Source organism: Hyperolius riggenbachi, chromosome 1, assembly GCF_040937935.1.
Source record: "Hyperolius riggenbachi isolate aHypRig1 chromosome 1, aHypRig1.pri, whole genome shotgun sequence".
Taxonomy (NCBI): domain Eukaryota; kingdom Metazoa; phylum Chordata; class Amphibia; order Anura; family Hyperoliidae; genus Hyperolius; species Hyperolius riggenbachi.
Genome location: NC_090646.1, coordinates 379618230 through 379631794, shown reverse-complemented (window position 1 = coordinate 379631794; position 13565 = coordinate 379618230). Strand labels below are relative to the sequence as shown.

The following is a 13565-nucleotide window of genomic DNA, read 5'->3' as shown; positions in this document are numbered from 1 at the left end:
ATGCACGGTTACAAATCTTTGTGAACTGTATATGCAGAGAATTCTCCTGGCCATGGCTGCCAGGCACAGGTACTGAGGGGCCTCAAAGTTTATGGGGCAGAGGGCTGAAAGGCAAAATCCGTTTTTCCCCTGGTTCAGGTGTGCTTTAAAGTACCGGTAATGCTCTATTATTGCTTAGTAACGGCATTCCCATTGGTTGAGTTCTATACATAGCAGGCATTAATAGCAAGCCTCATTTCAGCTTGCATGCATGGCAGAAGTTTTGAATCCTGCCCTGAGTATAGGTTAGAGATAAGTAGGTGCACCGAGTATAGGTTAGATAGGTAGGTGCCCAGAGTATAGGTTAGATAGGTAGGTGCCCCAAGTATAGGTTAGATAAGTAGGTGCCCCGAGTATAGGTTAGATAAGTAGGTGCCCCGAGTATAGGTTAGATAAGTAGGTGCCCCGAGTATAGGTTAGGTAAGTAGGTGCCCCGAGTATAGGTTAGATAAGTAGGTGCCACGAGTAAGGTTAGATAAGTAGGTGCCCCAAGTATAGGTTAGATGGGTAGGTTCCCCCAGCATAGGTTAGCTGGGTAGGTGCCTGCAGTATAGGTTAGAACGGTAGGTGCCCCGAGTAAAGGTGAGATAGGTAGATGCCCCGAGTATAGGTTAGATACGTAGGTGCCCCGAGTATAGGTTAGATACGTAGGTGCCCCGAGTATAGGTTAGATAAGTAGGTGCCCAAGAATAGGTTAGATAGGTAGGTTCCCCCAGTATAGGTTAGATAAGTAGGTGCCCCGAGTATAGGTTAGATAAGTAGGTGCCCCGAGTATAGGTTAGATAAGTAGGTGCCCTGAGTATAGGTTAGATAAGTAGGTGCCCCGAGTAAGGTTAGATAAGTAGGTGCCCGAGTAAGGTTAGATAAGTAGGTGCCCCAAGTATAGGTTAGATGGGTAGGTTCCCCCAGCATAGGTTAGCTAGGTAGGTGCCTGCAGTATAGGTTAGATCGGTAGGTGCCCCGAGTAAAGGTGAGATAGGTAGATGCCCCGAGTATAGGTTAGCTAGTTAGGTGCCCCGAGTATAGGTTAGATACGTAGGTGCCCCGAGTATAGGTTAGATACGTAGGTGCCCCGAGTATAGGTTAGATAAGTAGGTGCCCAAGTATAGGTTAGATAGGTAGGTTCCCCCAGTATAGGTTAGATAAGTAGGTGCCCCGAGTATAGGTTAGATAAGTAGGTGCCCTGAGTATAGGTTAGATAAGTAGGTGCCCCGAGTATAGGTTAGATAAGTAGGTGCCCCGAGTATAGGTTAGATAAGTAGGTGCCCCGAGTATAGGTTAGATAAGTAGGTGCCCCGAGTAAGGTTAGATAAGTAGGTGCCCCAAGTATAGGTTAGATGGGTAGGTTCCCCCAGCATAGGTTAGCTAGGTAGGTGCCTGCAGTATAGGTTAGATCGGTAGGTGCCCCGAGTAAAGGTGAGATAGGTAGATGCCCCGAGTATAGGTTAGCTAGGTAGGTGCCCCGAGTATAGGTTAGATACGTAGGTGCCCCGAGTATAGGTTAGATACGTAGGTGCCCCGAGTATAGGTTAGATAAGTAGGTGCCCAAGTATAGGTTAGATAGGTAGGTTCCCCCAGTATAGGTTAGATAAGTAGGTGCCCCGAGTATAGGTTATATAGGTAGGTGCCCCGAGTATAGGTTAGATAAGTAGGTGCCCCGAGTAAGGTTAGATAAGTAGGTGCCCCGAGTAAGGTTAGATAAGTAGGTGCCCCAAGTATAGGTTAGATAGGTAGGTGCTCAAGTATAGGTTAGATGGGTAGGTTCCCCAGCACAGGTTAGCTAGGTAGGTGCCTGCAGTATAGGTTAGATCGGTAGGTGCCCCGAGTAAAGGTGAGATAGGTAGATGCCCCGAGTATAGGTTAGCTAGGTAGGTGCCCCGAGTATAGGTTAGATACGTAGGTGCCCCGAGTATAGGTTAGATACATAGGTGCCCCGAGTATAGGTTAGATAAGTAGGTGCCCAAGTATAGGTTAGATAGGTAGGTTCCCCAGTATAGGTTAGATAAGTAGGTGCCCCGATTATAGGTTAGATAAGTAGGTGCCCCGAGTATAGGTTAGATAAGTAGGTGCCCAAGTATAGGTTAGATAGGTAGGTTCCCCCAGTATAGGTTAGATAAGTAGGTGCCCCGAGTATAGGTTATATGGGTAGGTGCCCCAAGTATAGGTTAGATAAGTAGGTGCCCCGAGTATAGGTTAGATAAGTAGGTGCCCAAGTATAGGTTAGATAGGTAGGTTCCCCAAGTATAGGTTAGATAGGTAGGTGCCTCCAGCATAGGCACAGCGGCAGGGGGAGCGGGCATAGCGTAGTTACAACGTACCTTCCGCGATCCCCCACAGCCTCTTCTTCCTGTTCCCGGGGTCTATTGCATTGGTAAGCGCCCACTGCTGTGATGACATGCGGTTACGTCATCACTGCAGGGGTCGCTGTTACCAATGCGATGGATGTCTAGGACAGGAATACGATAAAGGCTGTGGGGATCGTGGAAGGTGAGTTGTAACTAAGCTATGCCCGCTCTGCCCACTGCTGCACCCACCCTACTGCCGCTTAATCCGACCCCCGGGTGATTGCGCGGTTCGCACACCCATAGAAATGGGCCTGTACTCATGCTTCACTGCTCTGTCCTCATCCTTCTGCTTCACTGCTCTGGCCTCATCCTCCTGCTTCACTGCTCTGTCCTCCTCATTCTCCTGCTTCACTGCTCTGTCCAAATCCTTCAGCTTAACTGCTCTGTCCTCATCCTTCTGCTTCACTGCTCTGTCCTCCTCATCCGCCAGATTTACTGCTCTGTCCTCCTCATCCACTAGCTTCACTGCTCTCTCCTCCCTTATCCGCCAGATTCACTGCATTGTCTTCCTCATCTGCCAGCTTCACTATTACACGGCTCATTCTCCTGTTTCTCTGCTCTGTCCTCCTCATCCTTCTGCTACACTGCTCTGTCCTCCTCATCCTCCTGTTTTACTGCTCTGTCCTCATCCTCCTGCTTCACTGCTATGTCCTCCTCACATTTCTGTTTTACTGCTCTTCCCTCTTCATCCTGTTTCTCCACTCTGTCCTCATCCTCCTGCTTCACTGCTATGTCCTTCTCATCCTTCACTGCTGACTCTGCTTTGTCCTCCTTATCCTCCTGCTATATTGCTTTGTCATCCCCATCATTTCCTCCTCTTTCCTCCTAATCAGACAGCTTCACTGTTCTGTCCTCCTCACCCTTCACCGTTCTGTCCTCCTCACCCTTCACTGTTCTGTCCTTCTCATGCTTCATAGCTCTGTCTTCATCCTCCTGTTTCACTGCTATCTCCTTCTCATCCTTCACTGCTACTCTGCTTTGTCCTCCTCATCCTCCTGCTTTATTGCTTTGTCATCCCCATAATTACCTCCTCTTTCCTCCTAATCAGCCAGCTTCACTGTTCTGTCCTCCTCAACCTTCACTGTTCTGTCCTCCTCACCCTTCACTGTTCTGTCCTTCTCATGCTTCATAGCTCTGTCTTCATCCTCCTGTTTCACTGCTATCTCCTTCTCATCCTTCACTGCTACTCTGCTTTGTCCTCCTCATCCTCCTGCTTTATTGCTTTGTCATCCCCATAATTCCCTCCTCTTTCCTCCTAATCAGCCAGCTTCACTGTTCTGTCATCCTCACCCTTCATTGTTCTGTCCCCCTAATGCTTCACAGCTCTGTCCTCATCTGCCAGCTTTACTGCTCTCCTCCTCTTCCTTTACTGTTCTGTCCTCCTCATCCCCAGCTTCACTGCTCTGTCTTCTTCATCCCCCAGCTTCACTTCTCTGTCTTCCTCATTCCTCAGCTTCACTGCTCTGTCCTCATTTTCCAGCTTCACTGCTCTGTCCTCCACATCCTTCACTGCTCTATCCTCTATCCTTGCCTTGCATCACTGTCTTCATGACCTTACATTCTAATCCCTGCCTGATATCACTGACCTCAGGAGCTTACACCCTAATCCTTCAGAATAAAAAATATTCTGAACTCTGATGTCACTATCTGTCCTTAGGATCTTACACTCTAATAAGGGCCTATTTCCACTACACGCAGATTGGACGCAGATTGGATGCAGAATGGATGCAGAAAAATTGACTCCAATGAATGCCTATAGGAAAATCTGCATCAGAAAAATCGCGTTTAGTGGAAACAGACCCATAGACACTCATTGAAGTCAGTTTTTCTGCATCCATTCTGCATCCAATCTGCGTGTAGTGGAAACAAGCCCTAAGTGTCTCATGGCATCCTTGGTGACAAGAACAGTTAGTGGCATGATGCAGGGATTAGAGTTCAGAATATTTTTATTTAGGGGTGCAGCCTGTGTTGAGGGGTGGGGTTTAAAGCACCAGAACATCTGCTCCTAAATTGTAAATCCGGCTCTGGATATGATGGTTAATCAGGCGCTTCTTCAACAGACCAGCACATAATATAACATTTCCTTGCACTAAAACCCATGCAGATTTGGTCCCAGAAAAAGGTAAATGCTTATTCAGACATAAGATGTAACAGTAAACTGTTGGATAGAGCCAAAAGGATCTGTTATCTGTATGAAGCTTTACATAAATCAGGAAGATATTTTTACTTCTTATAAGGAAATGTTTTTGAAAACTCATGCAAATGGCACATTAACAATATAAACATTCTAATATTATTCTTTCAAATGATTGATTATAGGATACAATCACTTACTGTATAGCAATTGGTCTGTTTTTTGCTTCTCAAGCATTAAGTCTTGTGTACGTTCAGCGACTAAAAGCTCCAAATGTTTACTGTACTTTTCCATCTGTGGACAAAAAAAAAACTTTGTATGAACATGACTCCAACAGTCCAATATGTATTGATATATATATTTTAAATCATGTAATGTAGCTGTGTGCTGAATACATCTGTTCTATCAGCAAAAGTACAGGGTAAGCCATCAATAATTTTATAGCAGTTTGGCATTCAGCTAACCTGAACTGGCCCCATGATTGTTATGCCACATATGGCAATGTGTGTAGTATGGTGTTGTTATAGTTACAGGCCTCCCTGTTGGCATGAGCTTCCCTACGATATGCCACTCTATAGTTCATGGCTCTGACTAAAGCCATTCAAATGAAAGACGAAGGAGCAACACATGCTCCTGTATGCCCGTGTTCCCACCTGGCTGGGCAGTTTGTACTTTGATAAATAATTTTCCTCACAACCTGTAGCACATTCTATGTTCTACCTATTTAAAGGCCCGTATTTACCTTACAAGTGCCTATAGGCACAAATGTCCTGGCACCATAGACTTCAGCCTCCATGAACCTACAAACCCCCACCAAACTGCACCGCAAGTGTGCTGGCTGTCCCAGCTGTTACTTCTCCCTTACTCCCCTTGCCCATCATAGGTAGATAAAAGTGCCCCTTAGTATTAGGTAGCCAGAGGTACCCTCAATATTAAGTAGCCAGACGTGCCCCCAAGTATTAGGTAGCTAGACGAACTTCAGTATTAAGTAGCTAGAGGTGCCCCTGACTGAAGATAAATCTTGTCAGTGGAATGCCGAGAGACGGGTGAGTATCCTCTCATTTACACTCTCATCAGGACTCTGCATAAGGAAAGAGGGAGGGAGGCACTTGGAGAGGAGAGTGAGACGCCTTTCCGTCATCAGGTGCCTGTAGGCACGTGCCTACTGTGCCTTATGGTAAATCCGGCCCTGCCATTTTGTATGTAGATTTACTCCAGGGTCTTACATTTCTTTTCAAATTCCCAAAACACACTGGTTGGATAGTGGACTTCCACCTAACATTGGCTGACAGGGTTGAAAGGAGAGGATTTTTTTTTACTTAGTCTGCATACAAAACATTGTGACATTTTTAATATTGCCACCAAAGCCGCCAGAACAGGGAGTTAAAGATCAGATTAGAAAATGTGTTAAGCTGGCCATACACTGGCCCGATTTGCCGCCGATTCAACAGCAGATTCGATCACTGGGATCGAATCTGCTGCCAATCGTTCGCGCTAAACGCACCCGCCGATCCGATTTCCTCCCGAAATCGGATCGGTCCGTCGATCGCGCCGTGCGGGTTACTTCCGTCGAACACCCGCGGGTAGGGAGCGCGTCGCTAGCGGCGGCCGATCTGTTATAGTTATACATTACCTGACGCTGGCTCCCGGGCATCTTCTCCGCGTCTTCTCCGCGCTGCACCGCTCTTGCTTCTATCCCAGCGTACATTAACTTCCTGTGTCACTCCAGTGACCAGGAAGTTCAAATAGAGGGTGCTCTATTTGAACTTCCTGGTCACGGAGTGGAACAGTGTACGCTGGGATGCGGTGCGGGGTGCAGCGCGGAGAAGAGGACCCGGAGCCAGCTTCAGGTAATGTATGCAGGCGGGGGGGGGGGGGGGGGGGGACAGGCGGCAGCGGCGGCTCCACAGATTGTGATCGGTTTCAGGCTGAAATCGATTCACAATCTGTTTGCAGTAAAGGCAGCCATACGATCCCTCTCTGATCAGATTCGATCAGATAGGGATCTGTCAGCTGGTTGATCTAATGGCAAATCGACCTTTAGTCCTTTAAATGTACTTGCTTTATGTACAGGATCTTCTCAAAAATTAGCATATTGTGATAAAGTTCATTATTTTCTGTAATGTACTGATAAACATTAGACTTTCATATATTTTAGATTTATTACACTACAACTGAAGTGGTTCAAGCCTTTTATTGTTTTAATATTGATGATTTTGGCATACAGCTCATGAAAACCCAAATTTCCTATCTCAAAAAATTAGCATATTTCATCCGACCAATAAAAGAAAAGTGTTTTTAAAACAAAAAAAAAGTCAACCTTCAAATAATTATGTTCAGTTATGCACTCAATACTTGGTCGGGAATCCTTTTGCAGAAATGACTGCTTCAATGCGGCGTGGCATGGAGGCAATCAGCCTGTGGCACTGCTCAGGTGTTATGGAGGCCCAGGATGCTTCGATAGCGGCCTTAAGCTCATCCAGAGTGTTGGGTCTTGCGTCTCTAAACCTTCTCCTCACAATATCCCACAGATTCTCTATGGGGTTCAGGTCAGGAGAGTTGGCAGACCAATTGAGCACAGTAATACCATGGTCCGTAAACTATTTACCAGTGGTTTTGGCACTGTGAGCAGGTGCCAGGTCGTGCTGAAAAATGAAATCTTCATCTCCATAAAGATTTTCAGCAGATGGAAGCATGAAGTGCTCCAAAATCTCCTGATAGCTAGCTGCATTGACCCTGCCCTTGATATAACACAGTGAACCAACACCAGCAGCTGACATGGCACCCCAGACCATCACTGACTGTGGGTACTTGACGCTAGACTTCAGGCATTTTGGCATTTCCCTCTCCCTAGTCTTCTTCCAGACTGTGGCAACGTACTAAATAAGAGTCAGGTAAACTGTGGAATGATCATTTATAAACAAGAAAAGTAATAGAGATTTTAACTTTTGGATTGCCTGGTTAGCATCCTTATTATTTGTTTACCAGATAAAAATAAAGAATTGATTTTTGATTTTATGCCCGACAGTTACACTTTAAACAGAAGTAAATTAGTTTTGTCTGAGTAAGCAAACACTGCTGATAACAAAAAAGTGCTGGAAAGTTTTAATGTTCATTATGTCTCCTTGTTGGCAGCTGAAATAACTAGATTTTAGGTCACACTGAAATGGCTGCAGTGCAGACTTCTGAGTTTAAACTTAATACTTAAATTAAATTAGGAATACTAGACTGTAGGGAGGTTCTGTATACTACTGCTACTAAACAAACATACATTTATTTTCAGTTCAGATTTGTTCTAAGGACATGTAAAAACTATATCAGATTTTCAAGGTGGATTTAGCAAACTTCTCTGGTGCCATAATACCTGCTTTAACGCCTATTTTAGGGATTTGGCTGCAACCAAATGCAGAAAGATATAACAACCATGAGCAACGTTTTGCTTTTATTTAGAATCTGATTATGCCTAATTATACAGGAAAATCAACACATCCTGGAACAGCTATAAACATGCTAGTCTAAATTCTCAGTAGAGATGGCCCAGATCAATCGTCCCGGCTGAGTTTTCTGCAAGGTGCATACAAGGTTATACATGGCTAAAGCCATATATATCTGTTCTTATGTAAGGTATGCCTCACATTAGTCTGAATTCATGCATATATTACTGGGATATCACATTTTACTGACACTTTGCTGAATCAACCCCTATGGGGCCCAGCATTTAAGATGGAATGATATGGCTTATTTAAGCAGGTACAGTAAACAGGACAGTCCATATCCTCACTATTAATTATGAGGCACCTTGAACTAAGGAAGGGGGCACAGAGTAGAGAAGCAATTCAGATACATCTAAAAACTGCACACTAAGCCAGATTGCACATGGAAGCATGTCAAAAGAAAACCTTCAAGAGAACCTGAATTGAAAATAAAAAGACAAATTAACTATACACAGGTCATGCTTACCTCCTGTGTAGTCTTCTCCTCCATATCTTTCTCCTCTCCTGCATACCATTTGTTCACTGTGATTAATGAAATTCTCTGTCCTCCATTTTAAAAATGGCCCTTACCCCCTAACAGCTTCCTGGTCAGCACACTGTTAAACTGTAATATCACCCACTTGAGCCATAGGGAAACATTGACATTTCCTTGCACATTCAGTTGTAACTGACAGCTGTGCTGATATATAACTGTCAGCAACTGGTATATTTAAGTTCTGACAAAATATTGTCAGAACTGGAAGGGATCACTGTAAGAAGAAAATGGTGAGCTTCTGAGAGGAACTGACGGTGAGGTAAGTATGTAATATTAATTTGCAGCTATGTCATGTGTTTATTTTAAATAATTTTACTCGCTTCAGGTTCCCTTTCAGCTCCTGAGTGCCAGTGGTAGGAGTACAGGCTATTCTGGATTAACACCATTCAGTGCACAGGTACATTTCTCTACAATGTCAAAGATCAAACTGAGCAGAATGAAGTTAGAAAAATAAGCATTACTGAAATATAAATATGAGACTTTACAAATGGATCGGCACCACTCAAGCTTCAGTAATTATATGCTCTTTTATTGCACGTGGAAGACAGCATCAATAACAGATGCTGCTTCAGCCCTTTATCAAATTTCTTAAGCCAAGTGCAAAGACTGCAATGTCTAATGTTTCCAGCCATGCATTGCAATTCAGTACAGCAATGCATGATTGTAGACAACTTTATGCAAATGCGGGTGCGATCCCATCTCACCTAATAAAACGGTAGAGATGTTGCATCCTCCGCCTGTGTCCATGTCTATTGTGCGGGTCTACGTTTACAGTTAAGTAAACTATGCGTGTAAGCAGTTGTTTATGTGCCTGTGTGTGTCTATGCATGACACATGCACAACTGTTCAAGCGCCCATTAATGTAACAGGTCCAATGCTGTGTTTACTATAAATGGATGTGATCTGCACGGCATCAGAGAGAATTGGAGAGCAAAGCAAAGTGCCATGCATTGCTATGGCCACTCGCGTTGCTAGTAGGTGCACATGTGGAAAAGGGACCTAACACATCCAGGACTATCCGGAGCTGTTATGGAAATTATGCACTGCAGGTGTTAAACATGACTGTAATAAAATGACTGCTATTCTACTAACCTTTACTATTATCTGATATGACACCAGCAAGTGTTGTGAAAAGAGCAGGCTGGCTAGAGCAGTGTTTCTCAACATTAATACAGAATGTTCCCCAGTATTAATGACTTTGTTTGCCAGGTACCCCCTGTCATGAGTATTATCATCCCAAGTACCCTTGAACGCATACATATTGCTTAGGAGTACTCCATAGTTATTCAAGTACCCCCTGAGCCCAACTGTACATGACTGCAACTGAAAAACTGCAAAAAAGGTAACTTTTCAGCAACTCCACTATGCTCTGCTATGACCCAGGTGAGGTTAGCTGATGTTTGCCACTTAATAAAAGACAAAAGAAAATGTAAAATGTAGCCCAGATTCACTGGATCATTTATATTCACCAAGGTTCTCCACTACTGTCTAATTTTAGTAAATCACCCCTATAAGACTTGACAGTTGCCATCAGTTTCCATTAATGTTGTACTGAGCATGCTTGAGGCCAGTCTGTTCATAGCCTCATAAAGTTTTCTACTTCATGTTTTTTTTCTGCAGACTAAAGTCTTGCACATGTGTCCAGAGTGACAATATTTATCACGTCAGGGATGGAGGTTTATCATATTGACAATGTTGAAGCGCTGCAGCTTCTGCTGAAGCATGTTTGAACAAATGATGGCCCTATTATTACAACAATCTGGCCACCTAGTAGGAATAGTGCCAGGGCTGGAGCAGAAGGAATAGGGAACATCATGATTTGTGAAGCAAAATTAACTCTTTCCAATCCAATTATTTTGACATCAACATTCCGCCAGCACTTACTTTTTTCCTCTGTGCGGCGGGTGTGTGTGATCTCTGGGTGCTGTGTGCTGTGGGTGCTGGTAGGGTCTCTACCTCCTCACACTAGAGCAAGGAGGTGACCCAACCATCAGTAAGTGTGCGGGGCTAGCACCAGCTTGTAGTTCCACCTCATTGAACGGGTGCCAGCGTGATTAAGCTATTACATGGTGCAACATGGCTTTGAAGGGGATCAAAATGTAAGACTTTGTCCAACACTTTGATCCAAATACTTGGACTCCTAATCCAGTGTATGATCTGGCATTGTGTGTCTTACTGCTTATTACCTGTATTGTGTTGTCTGTCACCCCTACAATCATTGCCTGTAACCTTATTTATTGTCCAGCGCTGCATAACATGTTGACACTATTTAAATTCAATAAATAATGATAATAATAAATAGCCTGACGCCATGCCCCGATTAAATCCAGCGGCGGTGCAGGCAGTGGGGGGCCCAAATGCGGCCACTTAATATTTACATTACGTTTTGCGGTGACAGAGCATGGAACCAGCTGTGATTAACGTGTCAGACTTAGTACAACTGTTTAAATTAAAGGGGCTGATATAGTAAGGGACTAGATCCAGTAACGGCACCCCTAGCGGCAGCCATGTTTTCTGTTATCAGACTATGACCAACATTGGTGCTGAGCTGGAAAAAGCCACTGTCAGACATTGGCCTTTATTCAACTACCTGTTCTTTTGAGTTTTCCCCAGGAAATAAATTTTAAGGTGGCCACGTATGGTCCAATCTTTTTTATCCAATTTTACCATTTCTATGTAATATAAGGTAACTGTTTAAATTATCCATTCATTATATTCACTTAATTTACCCTTATACTACATGGATTTGGTAAAATTGGATGAAAAAGATTTGATCATGAGTGGCCACCTTTAATCTTATTTAAAAAAGAACTTCTCAGCACTCAACAATTAAAGTACTAAAAAAATAGGTAAAAGGGTAATATCAAACATATTTTGAGTAATTTCTTGCTTGGTGGGAGCTTTAAGATATATTTTATTGATAAGGTTTGAAAATATTTCCTTGGAGAAAGCTCAAAAGAAAAGTTAATAGTATATGGTCCATAGTCCAACGCAGGATTGGAAAGGGTTAAGTACAGATTTATAGAAATTGACTGTATAACTGAAGAATGCAGAGAGATGAGCTCACTTCACCACTGTGTCTCCAGAGCAGGCTGGTAGGAAATCCTTGAAACCCTGAGTGGAGTGAGATTCTGTTTTAATTTTAGCTTCTGAGCTGTTTGCCAACGGGCGATATAGAGAGAAGCTGAGTTAGATCATTTGTTGGGTATGTCCCATTCTTGCACTATTGTATCTCTGGTTGAGAATAAACATTAAAACATTAATGAAGAATGTATACAGTGGTTTCGCTAAGATATGGGAATTTCAGTAACTGTCTGTGCATATGTGTCTATTGTGTAGACACCAAAAAGATTATTTATAAGGTATTTGACATTACTTTGCTAGGAACATGGAAGGCTGCATTATGCTACTACACTGTATAAACCATCAAACATGTTTCACACCCTTTTTGTTCTTCTTTTTATTGCCCGTACAGTTATCATATTTGCATTTGTGCACAAGAATTATTGTCTGTTTACAAATTACAAATTCCCAAAGTACAGTTTATCTGCACTGAAAGGTGCCATTGTAATGTATTGCATAGCTGCTGTATTTATATATTACGATGTATCTAGTACGAATGTGTCTTCTCCTGTGTACACTTTTGACTTGTATTCAGCTGAGACACTGCTAGCAGTGTTTATATTATCTTGTTTGTTTTCTTATCAGCTACTATTGTAATCACTTCCCAAAGTTCCACAATGGCACTAAGCTTCCCACTGAAGAAAAAAGTGCTGTGTTTAACCGAATGCTGTTCTGCTACTAGTGTTTCTTCTGGTAGTACCAGCCAGGTTTATGCTGTAAAGAATTGTTTAGAGCAAAAAAGAAATGCTGAGTTTTATACCACGTTACCATACTAAAATTATGTTTACAGGACATCCTCATGACCAATGCAAGTTGTATTGCCCAGTTTCTTAGGAAAATGCATTCTGTAGAATTAGATAAATAAGTACACTGGCACATTTAAAGCCCTACTAAATCTAAAAAACAAAACAAAAACACAGCAGGGCTAGTGCTGACTAGTGTGTATGAGAGTTAGGGTCATTTGGACAATACAACAGCAAAGTGGTCCTAGTATGAATGCAGTGATAGGAACCTAATAGCAGTGGCATAGCTATAGAACCATGGGTCCCACTGCAAAGTTTATACTGTGACCCTCAGCACAGTATATATAATAGTCACATGATAGACTACCAAAGCCACCAACATTTATCACTATGGAAGCATAAAAAAAATATGCGGGGCTCCTCCCCCTTAAAGAGTCCCAATCTTGTTAGCAAAGGGATGTGGCTCTGAAACACAGGGACAACATAATCCCTTATCTATTTCCAAAGCTCTGTCTCTACAACTGGTAGTCACAGGGCTTCTTCTGTCACATCAATGGAATGGGCAGTAACAGAATTGAGAGTTTATGGTGTGGTGTGTTCACCATAAAACATGTATAGGGGTTTTCACAGACCCCATACACATTTACACCAGTGTGTAAAAGTTCAAAAGAGTCAATAAAAACATGTGGGTTTGTAATATTTTTTCTGAAATGTTTAGGGTTCTGCCCCAGGACTCCTGTCTTCTTGAGCATGCTTGATTGTAGTACGACACCTTATAGAAATATTCTCTTAGTGTTGCTTACAGTGTTCAGCCTTGTGGAAAAAGTTTCTGGAGGAGGTCCTTCCTTGTCAAGCTCTTCCACTGAACTAACAGGCTTCTACTCTATAGAAAGCTGTGGTAGCAGACATGGCAGTGTTAACTTACAGCAATATTAGGAAGAAGGAGTACCAAAATCTGGAGAATGGCCAGACCCTGAAAGAGGAGCTTCCAGGAACTAGAGAGGATGTGAAACGTGATGGACAAAGATGTCCCATTAGTGATAAGAGCACTTGGGGCTTAGGAGTGGATACAGCAGATACTAAAAACAACATAAAAGCTCTCTGACCAGAAGAGGGCCGTGCTAGGGGTAGCTAAATTTTGTAGACCGCTCA

The 13565-nt window shown here is 43.2% G+C and overlaps 2 protein-coding genes across 9 annotated transcripts in view; one reads left to right on the top strand and one right to left on the bottom strand.

Moving 5' to 3' along the window:
- LOC137516318 (prostaglandin reductase 1-like) overlaps positions 1-13565 on the top strand; it is a 496699-nt gene that overhangs the window by 195670 nt on the left and 287464 nt on the right. Inside the window, exon 3 of one of the 8 annotated variants that reach the window (XM_068234356.1) lies at positions 8873-8944. The exons of the other annotated variants lie outside the window; for them this stretch is intronic. The gene's annotated coding sequence lies outside the window, so the exon portion shown is untranslated. The remainder of the gene's footprint in view (positions 1-8872; positions 8945-13565) is intronic. 8 annotated transcript variants of the gene reach the window in all.
- LOC137516302 (atrial natriuretic peptide receptor 1-like) overlaps positions 1-13565 on the bottom strand; it is a 101382-nt gene that overhangs the window by 31412 nt on the left and 56405 nt on the right. Inside the window, exon 7 of the mRNA XM_068234350.1 lies at positions 4719-4812. Coding sequence (XP_068090451.1) covers positions 4719-4812 — 94 coding nt within the window. The remainder of the gene's footprint in view (positions 1-4718; positions 4813-13565) is intronic.